This window comes from Dermochelys coriacea, chromosome 1 (genome assembly GCF_009764565.3).
Source record: "Dermochelys coriacea isolate rDerCor1 chromosome 1, rDerCor1.pri.v4, whole genome shotgun sequence".
NCBI classification, from domain to species: Eukaryota; Metazoa; Chordata; order Testudines; family Dermochelyidae; genus Dermochelys; species Dermochelys coriacea.
This window is the reverse complement of record NC_050068.2, coordinates 237,309,695-237,327,145: the sequence shown is the minus strand read 5'-3', so window position 1 is coordinate 237,327,145 and position 17,451 is coordinate 237,309,695. Positions and strand designations below refer to the sequence as shown.

Here is a 17,451-nt window from a genome sequence, read left to right as displayed (position 1 = left end):
CACCATTTATTTCTGATGATATAAACTTGAACATGTATGATGGGTTGACAAAGTATAGTTTACACTTTGCAGTCCAGGAGTCATTTATGGGGCATCTTTTTCCCGTCCATGCTTTTTATATTTCAAACAGGGTTTCGGAAAAGCAGCAGGCAGAAAGGGACACATGCAGAAATTCACCCTTGTAGATGTAGTTTACACAGCCTTTAAAAGCCTGGTGTCACTGAAAATTAGTTTTTAAAGATATTTCAGTTAAGATGTCCTCTGTTTCCCATATTGATGATTCTTGTTTCCTTTCCTATGTTATACTTTTTCATGTTGCTATTTTTTTTTAATTGGGAGGTGCTCCCTTTGTGAGGTTTTAGCTGGATTAAATACTTGCAGCCCTGGAGTTCTAGTATCTGGTTACCATGGAAGAGAGAGACTGTGACATCAGAAGAGCTTGAGCAAAACCAGGCTTAAATGTTCCAAAGGAAATCAATTTTCTACATCATATTTTTCAGATGAATATGAGGAAAGGTCCAGCACCTTAGAAGGGAGACGTGAAGGAAATTGAGAAATTTAAGAACCTTGTAAACTGTTTCAAAACTTCTTGCAACATAGCTAATGCTGCAAAACATACAAGAGCTGTCAAATACCAGTTACATGCTCAATAAAGCCTACAAAAATTGCTTAATGCTAGCAGCCACTGTGCCATATGAAAATCATGCTGTACCCCAAATTGCGACTTCCACTAGAAAACTCTGTTACTTGAAGTTTCTGATTTCAGCTCAAATAACCATGATGCTGATTTAACATGAGAGATTTGACCTTGCTTTAGAATAACTGTGCTTTCACAGAATATCTTATTTCGCTGTGTAGATGGATGCAAATCTCAGAATTCAGATATGGATTTCAAACATCACAGAGCATAGTGGTGCTTTATATCTGGAGATATGACTAGGCCCCTTATAAAGAGAGGACCCTGCTGCAAATCTGAGATTGAGGTTTGGTTTTTAAACACCACCAAAAATGGAGGAGCTTTAAAATCCAGGGTTTGGAGTTGAACCAATCTCCAATCTTAGGTGAAAGTGATCAGTTTGGCAGGCTTGGCTCTGTGACTATCTCCCAGGCTGACTTCAGTGAGTGTCCTCGGTTCAAATCTCCGTCACTAATGATATAGAAATATTTAGAGGATAATGTCAAAGAGAAGTAGCTGTGTTAAGCAGGGGATGGAAATAACTTCTGTCTCTAAGGCTACGTCTACACTACCCGCCGGATCGGTGGATAGTGATCAATCTATTGGGGATCGATTTATCACATCTAGTGTAGATGCGATAAATCAATCCCCGATCGCTCTGCTGTCGACTCCGGAATTCCACCAGGGCGAGAGGCGGAAGCGGAGTCGACGGGGGAGCGGCGGCCATCGATCCTGCATCACAAGGATGTGAAGTAAGTGATTCTAAGTCAATCTAAGATACGTCGACTTCAGCTACTCTATTCTCATAGCTGAAGTTGCGTATCTTAGATCAATCCCCCCCACACACACACCCAGTGCAGACCAGGCCTAAGAAAAGCTGATTAAAGGCTGGGCTGGAAAAAAAATTGCTTATTGAGATCAGTAATAGATGTGGTTTTATAATATGTGATTGAGACGTGTAATCTCCAGAGAGAGATATCACAAAGCCAAAAGGCAGCAGTGATATTCTGAAACAATACAAAAAGATTGGAAAGAAGAGAGAATATTATGGGCTCAATTTCACCCCTGGTGTAACACAATTAAAATCCATGAAGTTGCACAAAAAGTGTATTTGGCCTTTTGACTTAAACCTTAGCAAACTGGGTTCTTTCCAGGTGTACTTCACCTATATGTAGGGCCCTACCAAATTCACGGCCATGAAAATCATGTCAGACCATGAAATCTGGTCTCTCCCCCTGAAATTTGGTCTTTTGTATGCTTTTATCCTATACCAGGGGTTCTCAAACTTCATTGCACTTCGACCAACTTCTGACAACAAAAATTACTACATGAAGGGGACCAAAGCCTAAGGCTGGCCAAGCCCCACCACCCCGGGGGTGAGGAGATGGCAAAGCCAAAGCCGCACCTCCTCAGGCCAGGGGGCCAAAGCCAAAGCCCAAGGGCTTCATCCCCAGGTGAGGGGACTGTAACTTAGCCCTGCCACCCAGGGCTGAAGCCCTCAGGTTTGGGCTTTGGCTTTGGCCCCGGGCCCCAGCAAATCTAAGCCAGCCCTGATGACCCCATTAAAATGGGGTTGTGACCCACTTTGGGGTCCCAACCCACAGTTTGAGAAAAACTACCCTATACTATTTAGATTTCACAGGGGAGATCAGAGTTTCCCAAACTGGGGGTCCTGACCCAAAAAGAGGAGGTGGGGGAATCACAAGGTTATTGTAGGGAGGGTCACTGTATTGCCTCCCTTACTTTTGCACTGCCTTCAGAGCTGCGTGGCCAGAGAGCGGCAGCTACTGGACAGGCGCCCAGCCCTGAAGGCAGCACTGATGCCAGCAGCCATGCAGAAGTAGGGATGGCATGATATGGTATTGCCACCCTTACTTTCAGAGCTGGGCAGCCAGCCAGCAGCCACTGCTCTCTGGCAGCCCAGCTCTAAAGGCAGCGCTGCTGTCAGCAGCAGCGCAGAAGTAAGAGTGGCAATACTGTGACCCCTCTACAATAACCTGGCAACTCCACCACAATTCTCTTCCGGGACATGACCCTACAATTACAACACCATGAAATTTCAGATTTAAATAGCTGAAATAACTAAATTTATAATTTTTAAAATCCTATGACCATGAAATTGACCAAAAAGGGCTGTGAATTTGGTAGGGACTACCTATGTGTGGACAGTTTTTAAAGGCAGAGAGAGAGTGGATGGGAGGCTTTAATCCAGAGACTGTGGGAAAGGGGAGGTATTCAGAGCAGTAAGAATGCAAGGAAAGCTGCCAGTCTTGCCTGGGGTGAATTCCCAAGCCCCAAAATGAGCATCCAATGCAACTCAACTTAATCACTGCAACCATACAAAGAGCATGTGTCTGCAGGAGATTAAGGAGACTGGTAATGAGCTGGGGGATACTGAGATGGAAATTGTTTGTAGGGAAGATGTTCAGATTTCTTGTGGGGAAGAATCAGCAACTGGAATGGGGTTGGACCCCTCTTGAGTGAATTTTTAACTAGAGAGGGGCCCCAAACTGTAAAAAATGTGTCTGGAGTTCAAATCTCCCAAAGATTTGGGAATATTTAGATTTTGGAGGTTGGCTTAGGCTCATCTCTAGCTCAGGGTTAAATCTAATCCACTGTGTATATTACCTGGGTTATAGCTGTATGATCTGTTTACATATATCTGTATACACAGTTATGAGGAATAAAATCCTGCAGTAGTTCTCTCTGTGCTGGAGTAAAACAGTATATCAGGCTATATTAAAGCTGAAGCTCTCAAAAGGGAGAATTTTTAGCAAAAGCCTGGCTAATACATTTTCTTTTGCAATACCATAGCATAGCTACAAAATCCACACGTTATTAAAAAAGCAAGCCATGGGCCCAGATTCTGCTGGTAATTTATATCCATCTAAATCCAGAGTAACTGGATAAAAGTCAGTGTTTATCTGGATTTATTCTGGTGCAGCTGAGATAAGAACCAATCCTTCACAGTTGTGTGCTCAAAAGCAGAAAAGCACTCTAGTTTTGGGAGGATTTTGTTTGTTTTAAATACCCTTCTTGCCTGGTAGGGAGTTATATTTATATTCCACTCTGTTCAAGTACAGCATTTAAATATTTCAGTATCAGGAGAGAATATGATTCATGATCAAGACCATTATTCTGAGGCAGGGAGTCGGAAACTGAAGCAGTGAGAGTTAAAAATACATTTTAAAAACCATGTTCAGTTGTTGGCTTTCCCAAATTGCTCCCAACAATTTGCACTAAGAAGATCTCACCTAGAGACCTGTGTCTGCCACAATTAGTCAGATTCACTGAGTGTTCTGGCATGGAATTATCCATCCTGGAGGAAGGGAGGGAAGAAATAATGAGAAGGGAAAGATTGGGAAAACAAATATTATCAGGGAGTTAAAAAGATCAGCCATCTGAGAGGATTTGCCATTTTTCATTGTATCTTGTTTTTTCAAGGGACCGAGCACCTTTTATCTTCACTTCGGAGATGGAGTATTTCATCACAGAAGGTGGAAAAAACCCACAGCGCTTCCAAGAGTTTGTGGAGCTTTGCTGTCGAGCTTATAATATAGTCAGGAAACACAGCCAATTGCTCTTGAACCTGCTGGAGATGGTAAGAAGGTCAGGGATGTAACCAAAAAACACCCCAATCCCTCTTTATTTTCTATTTCCCCTGTAGCTAGGCTTAGAAGAATTAGATTTTTAACAGTGAATGTCAAGTTCATTGTACACCCATGAACCAATGAATATATATATATATTTTACCACTAATAAGCTAAATTTACATTAAGGAAAAGTAAGAAAAATGCTGCTTGAGAAGTTACTAGCATTTGACTTAAGGGTCCTTACTTTGTACCTTTTGACATGTGATGTGTACAATTTGTTAACAGTTCTAAAGGTTTAACTTTGAATCTCAGGGTCTACTGTCATTAAATGATTTCATGCAATTGTGAAAACGTAAATCGATAAAACTTGAAAAAATACTTACATTTAGGAATCGATGTTATCACTCAAAGTTGTAAAATAATCAAATTCCGCCAAGTCTCTAGTAATGTGATTTAGAGCATTGTCACATTTCCAGGAGTTTTTTTTCCCATGCAAATGTTAGTAACTTTATTTAGAGTGCCAGCTTTGTGCCTGCAAAACATCATTCTGCCCTCTCTTTTGTGTGAAAGCTAATTATGTTGTTGCTGATATTAAAGTTTCACCCTATTTTTTTTCAAAATTGGAACATTTTTGTAAAATTTCAACCAATTGCAGAGCAACTCAAATTAAAAGGTTTTCTTTGGTGAATATTTCACCCGGTCCTAATTCCAGGTTTTCAAATAGCCATTTCCTAACTCTGTTTGGAATTAAAGAAGTGAACTAATTAAACTAAACGTACAAAATGTATTATGTTACAATACCCTATGGTGATTGATCTAGGACACTGCAGCTATTACAGTGTTTCGGGAGCCATTATTGTAGAATCCTGTCATGCTTTGTTCCTGGGATAAATACAGTAAGGAAAGAAGGCTACATGAGGACTTCATAGAAGAATCAGTTGTAGAGGACAGCCTTGGTTCGAGTGATAATGAACTAATTCAGTTTAAACTAAATGGAAGGATAAACAAAAAATAGATCTGCAGCTTGGGTCCTTGATTTCAAAAGAACCTACTTAAAAACATTAAGGGAATTAGTTAGGAAAGTGGACTGGCCTAAAGAATTCAAGGTTCCGAATGTGGAGGAGGCTTGGAATTAGTTTCTGCAACTTTGATTTAAAGTACCTGAAGGCTGCATCCCAACCAAGGAGAAAAAATTCATAGGGAAGGGTTGCAGACCAAGCTGGATGAGCAGGCATCTGAAACAGGTGATTAAGAGAAAGCAGAAAGCCTACAAGGAATGGAAAATGGGAGGGATCAGCAAGGAAAGCTACCTCTTAGAGGTCAGTGTAGGGGATAAAGTGAGAACTGCCAAAAGCCAAGCAGAGTTGGACCTTACAAAGGGAATTAAAACCAATAGTAAAAGGTTTTATAGCCATATAAATAAGAAGAAAACAAGGAAAGAAGGAGTGGAACCACTAAGCACTGAGGATGAGGTGGAGATTAAAGATAATCTAGGCATGGCCCAAAACCTAAATAAATAGTTTGCCTCAGTCTTTAATGAGGCTAATGAAGAGTTTAGGGGTAGTGGCAAGGTGGCTAATGGCAATGAGGATATGGAGGTAGAAATTATCACATCCAAGGTGGAAGTCAAACTGAAACAGCTTAATGGGACTAAATCAGGGAGTGGGGGGACAGATAATCTCCATCCAAGAATATTAAAGGAACTGGTATGTGAAATTGCAAGGCCAATAGCAAAGGTTTTTAATGAATCTGTAAAATCGGGGGTTGTGCCCTGTGACTGGAGAATTGCTAATATAGTTCCTGTTTATAAGAAAGGGTGGGAAAGTAATCCAAGAAACTACAGGCCTGTTATTTTGACCTCAGTGGTATGCAAGTTCTTGGAACAAATTTTGAAAGAGAAAGTAGTTAAAGACATAGAGGTGAATGGGAATTGGGATAAAATAAATGGTTTTACAAAAGGTAAATCGTGCCAGACTAACCTGATCTCCTTCTTTGGGAAGATAATTGATTTTTTAGACAAAGGAAATGCAGTAGATCTAATCTACCTGGATTTCAGTAAGGCATTTGATAAATCATTACTTACATTGGAGAAGATGGGGATTAATATGAGAGTTAAAAGGTGAATAAGGAATTGGTAAAAGTGGAGACTAAAACAGGTCATGCTGAAAGGTGAGCTGTCAGGTTGGAGGGAGGTTACTAGTGGAGTTCCTCTGGGATTGGTCTTGGGACCAGAATATCATACAAGAATGATCTTGTAAACTGGAGTAATAGAAATGGGGTAAAATTTAATAGTGCAAAGTGCAAGGTCTTAGGGACAAACAACAAGAATTTTTGCTATACGCTGGGGAAGTATCAGTAGGAAATGACAAAGGAGTTGAAAGACCTGGGTGTATTGGTTGATTGCAGCCAATGTGATGCAGCCATGAAAAAGGCTCATGTAGTCCTAGAATGCACCAGGTAAGGTATTTCCAGTAGAGACAAGGATGTGTTATCAGTGGTTTGTATAATGGTACTGAGGCTGAGAGGGGTAATCTAAGACTTTTATAGATTAATATTTGTAAAGCACTTTCAGCTCTGCAGATGAGACATTACTCAGTAAAGCCTAAGTCAAAGGCCCAGTGCAAAGAGCAAGAAGCTGGACCGTGCATTGCAGGGCTCCTCTAGGGGAGGAGCAATGGAATCCCCGACTAAGCCTGTGGAATGGTCATAGATCAGCTACACAACTGCTACTAAATCCGTAGGGCTCTGCACCACCTGTACCCCTCATACACAGGAGAGGAGAAATTATAGGTATGGCGGTGAGTGGATCTGCTGTCTTCTCCGCATATTCTTGTTGTGTGGTGGGATGCCAAGAGACTCCACAATGCTGCACTGCATGGCACTAAGGATCATTTGTGCCCAGCACAGGATCCCCAAATCTTACCTCTCTGAGCACCCTCTGATGTGCAGCAAAACTGCACTCCTATGGCCAAAATGAAAATTATACATTGCAAAATATGCCATGTGTCTCCCATCTTAAAGCAATTTTGAAGCTAGAAATGCGGCATGCAATGGGATGCCCGATAGGGAGTACATAGATCATAGACAATCATATGACTGGAAGGGCTCTTGAGAGGTCATCTAGTCCAGTCCCATGCATTCATAGAATCATAGAATATCATAGAATATCAGGGTTGGAAGGGACCCCAGAAGGTCATCTAGTCCAACCCCCAAATCAGATTCATGGCAAGACTAAGTATTATCTAGACCATCCCTGACAGGTGTTTGTCTAACCTGCCCTTAAAAATCTCCGAGGACAGAGATTCCACAACCTCTCTGGGCAAATTATTCCAGTGCTTAACCACCCTTACAGTTAGGGAGTTTTCCTAATGTCCAACCTAAACCGCCCTTGCTGCAATTTAAGCCCATTGCTTCTTGTCCTATCCTCAGAGTTGAGGGAGAAAAAATTTTCTCCCTCCTCCTTGTAACAACCTTTTATGTGGTTAAAAACTGTTATAATGTCCCCTCTCAGTCTTCTCTTCTATAGATTAAACAAACCCAATTTTTTTAATATTTCCTCATTCGTCATATTTTCTAGACCTTTAATCATTTTTGTTGCTCTTCCTTGGACTTTGTCTACATCTTTTCTGAAATGTGGCACCCAGAACTGGACACAGTACTCCAGTTGAGGCCTAATCAGCATGGAGTAGAGTGGAAGAATTACATCTAGTGTCTTGCTTACAACACTCGTACTAATACATCCCAGAATGATGTTTGCTTTTTTTTTTTGCAACAGTGTTACACTGTTGATTCATATTTAGCTTGTGATCCACTATTACCCCCAGATCTCTTTCCACAGCACTCCTTCCTAGGCAGTTATTTCCCAATTTGTATGTGTGCAACTGATTGTTCCTTCCTAAGTGGAGTACTTTGCCTTTGTCCTAATTGAATTTCTTCCTCTTTTCTTCAGACCGTTTTTCCAGTTTGTCCAGATCATTTTGAATTTTAATCCTATCCTCCAAAGCACTTGCAGCCCCTCGCAGCTTGGTATAATTTTCAAACTTTATAAGTGTATTCTCTATTCCATTATTTAAACCATTGATGAAGATATTGAACACAACTGGACCTAGAACTGATCCCTGCGGTAGCCCATTTGATAGCTTGAGTGTGAACATGCACATCTGTGCTCAATGATTCATGCTGGTTACCTGAGAGCTTCTGGATAGATTTTTAAAGTTGTGGTTTTAACCCATAAAGCCCTAAATTGCCTAGTACCAGGTCCCCCTGTGAGACTGCCTCTTTCCCTTTAATACAATGCGATGGTTGCAGTCAGCAAAGGTGTTGATGCTAGAGCCCCTTTCATATAACAGAGAAGGGGATGCTGGGAGAGTGTTCTGCACAAGGGCAACAGAGCTCTGGAATGCTTTTCTTTTTTAAACATTTTAAAGTGCCTAGAGACTGGTGTTCTGGACACATTGAACATGTCTAGTTGTCCACTTCTCATTGCACTGCACTGACAATGTTGTTAACTCTCATTACTATACAAATAAGATTGGAAGGAAGTAAGACTTTGCATTTAGGAAGTGTCTTTCATCTAATAATAATACATAGGACATATTCAAGCCATTTTACAACATATTCTAGCCTACTAATACTTTTGTAGAGGCAAGCAATTACTATTATACCCTTCTTTTGGACTGGGAAACTGAGACACAGAAAGGCTAAAGGTAACTGGCATGTTGCAAATAAAACTGGGTACATTAACAAAAACAGTTTCTTACAGGTAGGTGTATGTACCTAATTACATGCATTTGAAATAGTGTGACATTGGGGTGTAATGTTTTTATAGGTATCCCTTTAGGTGTAGGGAGTTCATAGAGTAAGGGGAGACATCCATTCTGGTTTAGTGTTGAGTTTGATTGGTGGGGAGGAGGTTATCACTGCCGAAGGAGGTGTTTGCAGCCTGCCCTGGAGATCTGTAGGTGGATGCCCTTTGCTGTCTTAAGGAGGCTGAGAGGGAAAAATAATGTTCCTGAGGTGGTGGACTCCTCGTAGAGGGATCAGTTGCAAGGAATTCAATTCATGAGGTCCTGAATCCATTTGAATATACCGTCTTCTGGTGTATCAATGTGAAGAGGTTAAGAATGCATTTCATTCTCCTACTCCGCTCTCTGCATGTTATACCCAGAGTCACACATTGCCCAAATTAGGAGAGGTTTGTAATTTATAAATGGAAAGAGTTCTTTCTCTGTAACTCCATTTTTTTCCTAGTTAGCCCTGTTTCATTTAAATTATTTTCAGTGCATTTATTGGATCAATCCTTTTTATTCAAAGATGCTGCATGCAGGGTTGCCTGAGCTGAACAGCATCCAGGATCTGAAGTATGTGTATGATAAGCTTCGGCCACAGGACTCAGACCTCCAAGCCACGAGTCACTTTACCAGGTAAAAAACAGAAAAGAATTCAGAAAGTATGCCCTCTTTTAGGCTTAAAGAGACGCTGCCAAATTACAAATCATAGGCTCAATTGATCTAGGGAGTTAGTCAACTGAAATCAATACATTACACAAAAGATTAACTTGTCTCCAAACACAAACACAAAAACAAACCCTTTCTTTATGCACATCACTAATAACTCCTTAGATTATGAAAAGAGTTGTTCATACCTAACTTATGATGCTTACATTTTTTGCTCATCTTGCATATTGTAACTACCCTGGTATATTTCTTGTCGGCTTTGTTCTAATGCACTGTGACTATGCTGCAGGGTTTGGACTGCAAGCACTTCCAGTGATGCTTGAATCTTCTAGTTCAAAATGCTTCTTCTTTGAGTTCCGTGAAAAATGTGCTTTTTTATATTGGTTTTTGTAAAATGTTTTCAAAAAGCTGTAGGGAGCAATGTGGCCTTGTTGCTAGAGCACTGAGCCAAGACTCAGGAGATCTCGGTTCAATTCCTGGCTCTGCTGGGTGACCTTAGGCAAGTCATTTCACCTCTCTGTGCCTCGGTTTCTCCATCTGTAAAATGGGGATAATGATATTTTCTTCTTCTTAAGCACTTTGAAATCTACAGATGAAAAGCACTTATAAGAGCTAGATATTATTAATAATCGCTTTGCAGCTTGCAGGTATTAGCATAATATGAAGCTTTTAATCTTGGATTCAGCTCGGCTTGGCCAGGACTGAAGGTTAATGGCAGTTTAGCAGTCTGTATGAAACAAGTTTGATCTCAGTTCTCATTTTTGTGGACAAGCGTTCACCACACAGAGATCCCCACCACAATTGGTGCCTTTGTCTCAATAGGTAAGCCAAGCACTGAACGGGCTTGTAAGTTGAATGGGCCACAAGTGTTGAGGCCCAGCATTGGGAAAGCTCACATTGTCACAGCTTGCACTGTACTTCCTCTTTGGAAAGAGGACCCCAGAGTATTGCCCAGCACCTTTGAATACAACCAAAGGCAATATTAAAATTTTAATAAATGAGAGATGGGCCTGAACCCAAACAATTGAATCAAATGCATTGCTCCTCTTAAATTCTCTCTGGAATTATCTAGATCTGCACCTTGATGTCAGTTTGAACTGTGTTGCTCAGGCTTGTCTTTATGATGTGTCAAGAACATTTTAGAACACAGAGAGTCCCCAACTCCTCATTTTAACCCCTAGATTTTCCTTATTTCCCCTTTGCCCTTTGATTACATTTTCATTTGTTTTTAATTTCGGCATGACATTTAAGATCAATGTTGATCCCATCTTCTCTAATCCCTACTCGCTCCCATCTCCTTACGATTTAACGTATTGTCAAGCTGTAGCCTTGTGTTCTGCAAGCACAGAGTAAAAACAAGTCCTGTTAATAGTAATGATAAGTTACATCCATGCATCAAACAGGGAATAGATCCCTTAATGATTTCCTCAGAGTATAGCTGTATGCTTGCAGTGACTTGAAACAAAGGTCTTATTGTTAGAATTATTGTCAAACAAGATCTTAAAACCCTGGAGAAATGTACAATTTTGCTAGAGTGAATGTTTTTTTCTCTTTTAATGTAAATGAGGTTTGTTTGCACTGTCTGTGTGTGTTACTCCAAGAAAATCTTCTCATTTCATCAGTTTAAATAAGCTTCATGGAACCAGTTAACTCATTGTCAGTTTGTCCCTATTTTAAATTTCTAATCATGGTTTAGCACATGTTAATGAACAAGTTTTAACTAACACGGTTGTAAATTTTAATGTGGACAGGATGCCAAGACCTGTTGCTAGTCATCCTTAAACGTATGACAGCCCCACTCTTCCTGTGGGGTGCTGTGCAGCCCAGAATCCCTGTAGTGCTGAGCGCACTCAGCATGTTCCCTCGTGCCCTCGGCGTGCCCTCGGCATACCTCCTATGCTCTGGGTTATGAGAGCAGGCAACGCAGTGCTGATTACACTGGTCCTACACTGCTCCTTCACCAACATGTTTCTTCCACAGCCCTTTACTGCCCTTGTATGAAAGTGCAGAATGGGGATGAGAATCCAACCATAGAAACTTTCGCTTCTATAGTTTGGTAGCGCTCTATATTATTATTTCTAGTCATTGTATATAATAATAATGCTTTAAACAATGCTCCCAAAGTACTTCACTAACTTTATTTTTTTCACGACATCCTGTGCAGCTGGTGATGAGCCCTCAGTGAAAACTTAGATGGAGAGAATGGTAGATAAGTATTATTATAACCTTTTTTCACATGGGTCAAGTGATTTTTCCAGGATCACATAGCAAGCCAGAGGTAGAGATCCTCGCTCTCTGAGGGCATGTCCATAGTGCAATCATGGGTTTTATACCTAATCTCGGATACCATGCATTAGCATGGGCTTCAGTGTGGGCTGTATAAACCCACCCAGAAAATTGGGTAATTTCTTGGGTGGGGCACTGAAATCAGTGCTGCTGCAGCTTCAATGCTCCAGTGCCCAAGCTAGATAGATTAAAGCTAGTTTGAGTATGTGTACATGAGCTGCAGTCACACCCCATAAATGCAGTGTAAACATACTCTGTCTCCTAGTCTATCTAACCGGAACCCCTTGACTCCATATGTTACTTTGTCTTTATTTTCTTAACTACTTCAATAAACCCGTTCATTATTTTTAAAAAGTCCCTGTCATGGGATTGCTGGCCCCTTTAAGAGAAATCTGGGTTAAAGCTATCCTAAAAGATCTAATGTAAGGGACTGAGCTTATCTAGACAGTTAATTGAATAATGAACACCTGAGCCTGATAAAAGGTCGCCAGGGCTCCATTGCAGAGAGGTGCTCACAGAGAGAAGCTCTCATAAGGGAGAGGAGCTCCCTGAGACCAAGGAGGAGGCAGTGCAACCCATGCGCCAAAGGGAAGAGACTTCATTTCCATTTAATAAACAAGAACCCCATCAGGAGAATTGTCTTACACCCCTTCGATTGTGTAGAATTCTTAAGGGGCCCTGAGAGAAGGGAAAGTGAGATACATAGTGCCTGCAGCACTAGCTCAGCAAAGGGGTGCTAAGGGGCAAGCACAAATTGTGACAAGTGGTACCAGAAGTGGGATTCTGAGATCTTCTCCCATCAAGGAGGGATGACCAAGTGCCACAGTGCAGACACCTTCCTTGGCTGTGAAATGTTGATCCTCCCATGTCAGCATATGGAGGGGCAGCCACAGCTGTTGGAGTTCAGCTCTATTTTTGGGGGGGAGGAATGTCTGAGCAGCCTCAGAGGGCTGTGAAGGAGGTTCCACAATGGTAAAGAGTCAATTGTCATCGACACCGAAAGGGAAGGCAATGATTGTGAAGATGGCCTGGTTGCACTGAGCACCAGAGGAATGGGGGAGAGCCAGGATGCCAAAGACACCCTGCCAGAAACTTCTGGCTATTGTGAAGTCTGAACAAAAGACGGCGGGGACCTAGTTTTGGGGCAAGAAAGTGTGATGCCCTATGGACAGTCTGTCTTGGTTGTGGGAAGAATGATCACATAGAAAGATGTTGCCCTCAGGTAAATACAGTTTAATTATGAGGAAGATGGAGCCTATAAGACTAGGTGAATATGGAGTAGTCCAGGAAATCAGCCTGAGCATGTAAAATTAAAGGTAGGCGGATGGCTGTGGGTTTCAAGCTTCCCATTGGTTAGGGTAGATACCCTCACGCTACTCTCAGCCCTACAGATGAGAGTTTGGGGATCTTGAATTATTTGGTAAAGGAACCGGGTCAGACTGAGGAACCAGAATGGGTTCCACTCAAAAGAAGGATTCAACCAGCTAACCTGGGGGACAACTGGATTATGGGGTTGAGCAAGTCAGAAAAAAGACTCCAGGAATCTGAAAGTCCAGGGAAATGCTGGCAACAAGAGCTATGATGTGACTGTAAAACAAATCTAAAAGCTGCAGACCTCGATGGAAGCTTTCTATCAGGATTTGGATGACTGGGCAAAAATTCATGAGGCCCAAATCACAGAAATTAGGTGGAAATATCCCCAGGCTATGGAGGGTCTAGTTACACAGCTGGAATGAACCAGGCAAATAGAAGCAGACCTTGAAAGGGCAAAGCAAGCATCGGAAGGTGAATGTGAAAGGCTGACCAATGAGATTAAGATGCCTTTACCTGGTAAAAGAAATACTTTGTACTCATGGAAGGAAGTAACAGAACCACAAGTCAGCTTGAAATGTGGCTCAGGACAGCAAAATCAATTGGAGAACAAGTCATTTAAGCCAGAAGATAAATTGGCAAACCTGGGAGCCCACATGCAGATGACACAAGAGTCACTGCAGGAAGAGTCCACCAGAAACCGAGTCTCATTACCCAGCTGGAAGAGTTAGAGGATGAAAAGAAGTACTTAAAGGAACAGATGTGTTTAGGAGCCAAGTTAAATTTGAGAAAGAAGTCTCCAACCTAAAAGATAGACATTTTCTCTCCAGACCGAGCAGTTACTCCAATTCCTCTTGTCTATCACAGGGACAAATGGGAAGAACTGAAATAGAAGTGAAAGAGAGAGAGACCTCTCACCAACCCCCTCTTCTTGAGCCGAGCAATGGAGAAGTTGGGGCTAGAGAATGTCAGGTCTGTCTTGGAGCAGCAAGTTACCCAGATGGAAAAAGAGCTGGAGACTAAGCTCCAGGAACTGACCATTCAGGGACTAGCTCTATGCACCCTGGCAAAAGAAGCTGGTATGGGTGGGGGGGTGGAAACTGGCCCAGGAGTGCAGGACCAGGGTGCTGAACCTGTGTAGAGAGAGGTGATAAGATGGTAAGTACAGAAATGGATTACTGGGGCTTGTATTGATACAGAGGGGTTGATTGACCTGTCAGGCCTCCAGAAAGACCTTCTAAGAGGAACAATTGGTTATCTTACAAAAGTCTGGATAACCTGTGGCACAAACACTAAGGGTATATCTACACTGCGTGTAAGACCATGGTTTGAACTTGGGCTCAGGCCTAGTTCCCCTTCCATCTAAACACAAATTGCTCTAACCCAGGGCTCGGACCCAGGACCCCATGGGACTGAACAGTCTGAGCCTGAGTCAAGCCAGGACCCAGGGTTCAAGCCCTATTGCTTTGCCATGTAGACACAGCCCCACTGGACTTGTGCTCAGAGAGTCCACCAAAAATATCACACAATCCCATGGGCCAATTTTCTTTGTCCTTTGGACAGTCAAGTTTGGTGGACAGTCAAGTTTTCTCACACTGCACCACAAACTAAGGGCTTGAGCGGCCACATTTTCGGAGTGTGCTAGGAAGTCCGGGATATGGGTGGTTGGACTCAGCCCCACATAATGCAGTCTAGATGCCGGAGCTCCAGACTGGGACACAGGGTTCAATAATTCCTAACCTGGGATTACAAATAAATGCAGACACTTGAGTCCTAGATTAACAAACCCAGAGTCTGCTAACTTGAGTTCTTCTAACCCTAGGCTTCCATTGCAGTGTAGACATACCCTAAGATCACATGAATGACAGAAGCTACAATAATGGCAGTAGCTACACAGCAGTTCTCTAGAGTAATGGACTGGAGTAAACCGGAGGAAAAGGCTGCTACTGCTGATAGGAACCAGGCTGAAATCCTGGAACTGCAAAGGCAGGTGACTGAGGACCACAGTGGCACCCAAGTCCTGGTCACATCATATTTTACTGAGGAAGACAAGAACATTGCCAGAGATTTAGTGGATTTCCTGGTTGCAGCTGAACAGGAAAACCTGACGGGAGAACATGACCAAACGTTAGCCATTGTCAAGCCTACCTTTTGGTACAGAATGGCACTGGAGGGATGAGGAAGGTATGTCACCTGGTGGCTGGTCCTTTTAAGGGAGTCTGGGCCCAGGTTACCCATGACAAGCTAATTTAAATGAGCAGGCCTCTCTAGGCACTTAATCGAATAATGAGCCCCTGAGCCTGATAAAAGGCTGTCAGGACTCAGTTTCGGGGAGGTGCTCATGGACAAAAGCTCTCCTAAGGGAGAGGAGATCTCAGAGATCACAGTTCCCAAGGATAAGGGCTGTGCAACCCCTGAGCATGAGGGAGAGACTATATTCAAGGTTTATTTGTATTTAATAAAGTAGAACCCCACCCCATTGTCTTACATCTTTTGAACTGTGTGTAGTTCTTAGGAAGCCCTGCAAAACTGAGGCAGGGAGTACCTGCAGCACCTCACTGTGTCAGCAAAGGGCGCTGCAGGGCAGGAATGCCCTGCAACAGTTCCAATATCTGATACAATTGTCATTAAAAAGTCAACATGCCAACAAACAGTTATTTCCTACTCTAAGTATGGGGCAATATTGCCACCTGTCAGATACCATGGTATGTGGTAGCTGTTGGCAAAGTTGGACTTTTTTAATGGCAATCAGTATAGTATAATGGTATTACTCCAACATAAAGAGACTGTTTTACCGGTTACCTGAACTGTTTCATTTTGTCAACCACACCAAACATTGCGTCTTTTGTTATTTAAGAATAGCTCAAACAGTAAAATGACTAACACTGTCATAAACATCCTTGGGATGGATATTCCATTTGTTAGGCTCTTTTTCTTGCCCTTTCATATTTTGAGCCAACAGACTAATGCTATTGGAGGCTGGGCTCTAACCTACCAAGCCCTTTCAGAACTGTAAAGAGTTCTATGTTTTAGGAATTCATATTGCTCTGGTTATTCATTGAAGACCCATTCTGTAATCTCTGTTAGCATCTGCACACCATTTTCCTTTGAGCCCCAATACTGGGTCACTGCACCATTATGAGCTGACCAGCAGCCACACATTTCCCAGATTACAGATTCGGGGAGGGTCGCTCTCCCATATTATGGATAAACATAGTGGCATTTGAAACTTAAGCACGAGTTTCTGTGTTAGCTTGCCACTTCTGTGGGATCACTGCCACATGAAATAGTTGCCTATAGTGTATCCCTGCCCTAAACTCAGTTTGAGCCTTGAAACTCAGTTTGATCTCCTCCCCTTTCCCATCCCTTCTCTACCCCCAGAAAACATTTTATCCACAGAACAGGAAACCCTTCCTACTCCTGAAAAGAGGTCTCCAAGTTTGGTTAACTGCAAAGTGCTATCTCTCTCAAATGTCACCATGATGTTGTGTGACATTTTAAAAAGTGTTCTTAAAATGATTTACAATGATTTTAAATAGATTAAAATTGATTCCATGCTATGACTGAAGCATTTGAATTCATTGCAGTACACTAGCAACCCCACTGCTCCTGCCCATGAATGAGAGCTGCACAGTGGATCTGAAGATTACCAGAAAATTAGCAATTCACATATTTGAAAGCTTGACAGCAGGGGAGATGCTAAAGAGGTGTTAACTCTTTACTTTATTTATTAATGGAATAATTTATTATGCACCCATCGCTGCACAGATCATGCGTGTAGATTCCAAACCACAATACCAACGACTGCAAAACTAGACCACCCTCATAACACAAATCCTCTGCCAGTCAGACAAATGCCATTCCCCAGCTGGCAGCATATCCCCTCAGCAATCCATCCCCCAGCTAGCTAAAACATCAGTGGAGGTTGATGACATCTGAAAGAGCAGAGACAAAACTACCATCTCAAAGAGCGCTTGCAGATGATTCACAGCAACAAGCAATAATCACAGTGTGTGCACCGCAAAGAAACAAAGGCAAACTTCTTATTCTCCCCTGCCAAGCAGCCTCCACTGTAAAATGACAGGCTGAATAGATGTATCCGGCACTGCATTCTAGGGAAGGCCAGAAG

At 42.2% G+C, this 17,451-nt stretch overlaps 1 protein-coding gene across 1 annotated transcript in view; it reads left to right on the top strand.

Annotated features, from left to right (window-relative positions):
* Positions 1-17,451, top strand: part of PIK3C2G (phosphatidylinositol-4-phosphate 3-kinase catalytic subunit type 2 gamma) — a 305,063-nt gene that overhangs the window by 221,911 nt on the left and 65,701 nt on the right. Inside the window, exons 24-25 of the mRNA XM_043516861.1 lie at positions 4,121-4,277; positions 9,583-9,692. Of these exons, the coding sequence (XP_043372796.1) occupies positions 4,121-4,277; positions 9,583-9,692 (267 nt within the window). The remainder of the gene's footprint in view (positions 1-4,120; positions 4,278-9,582; positions 9,693-17,451) is intronic.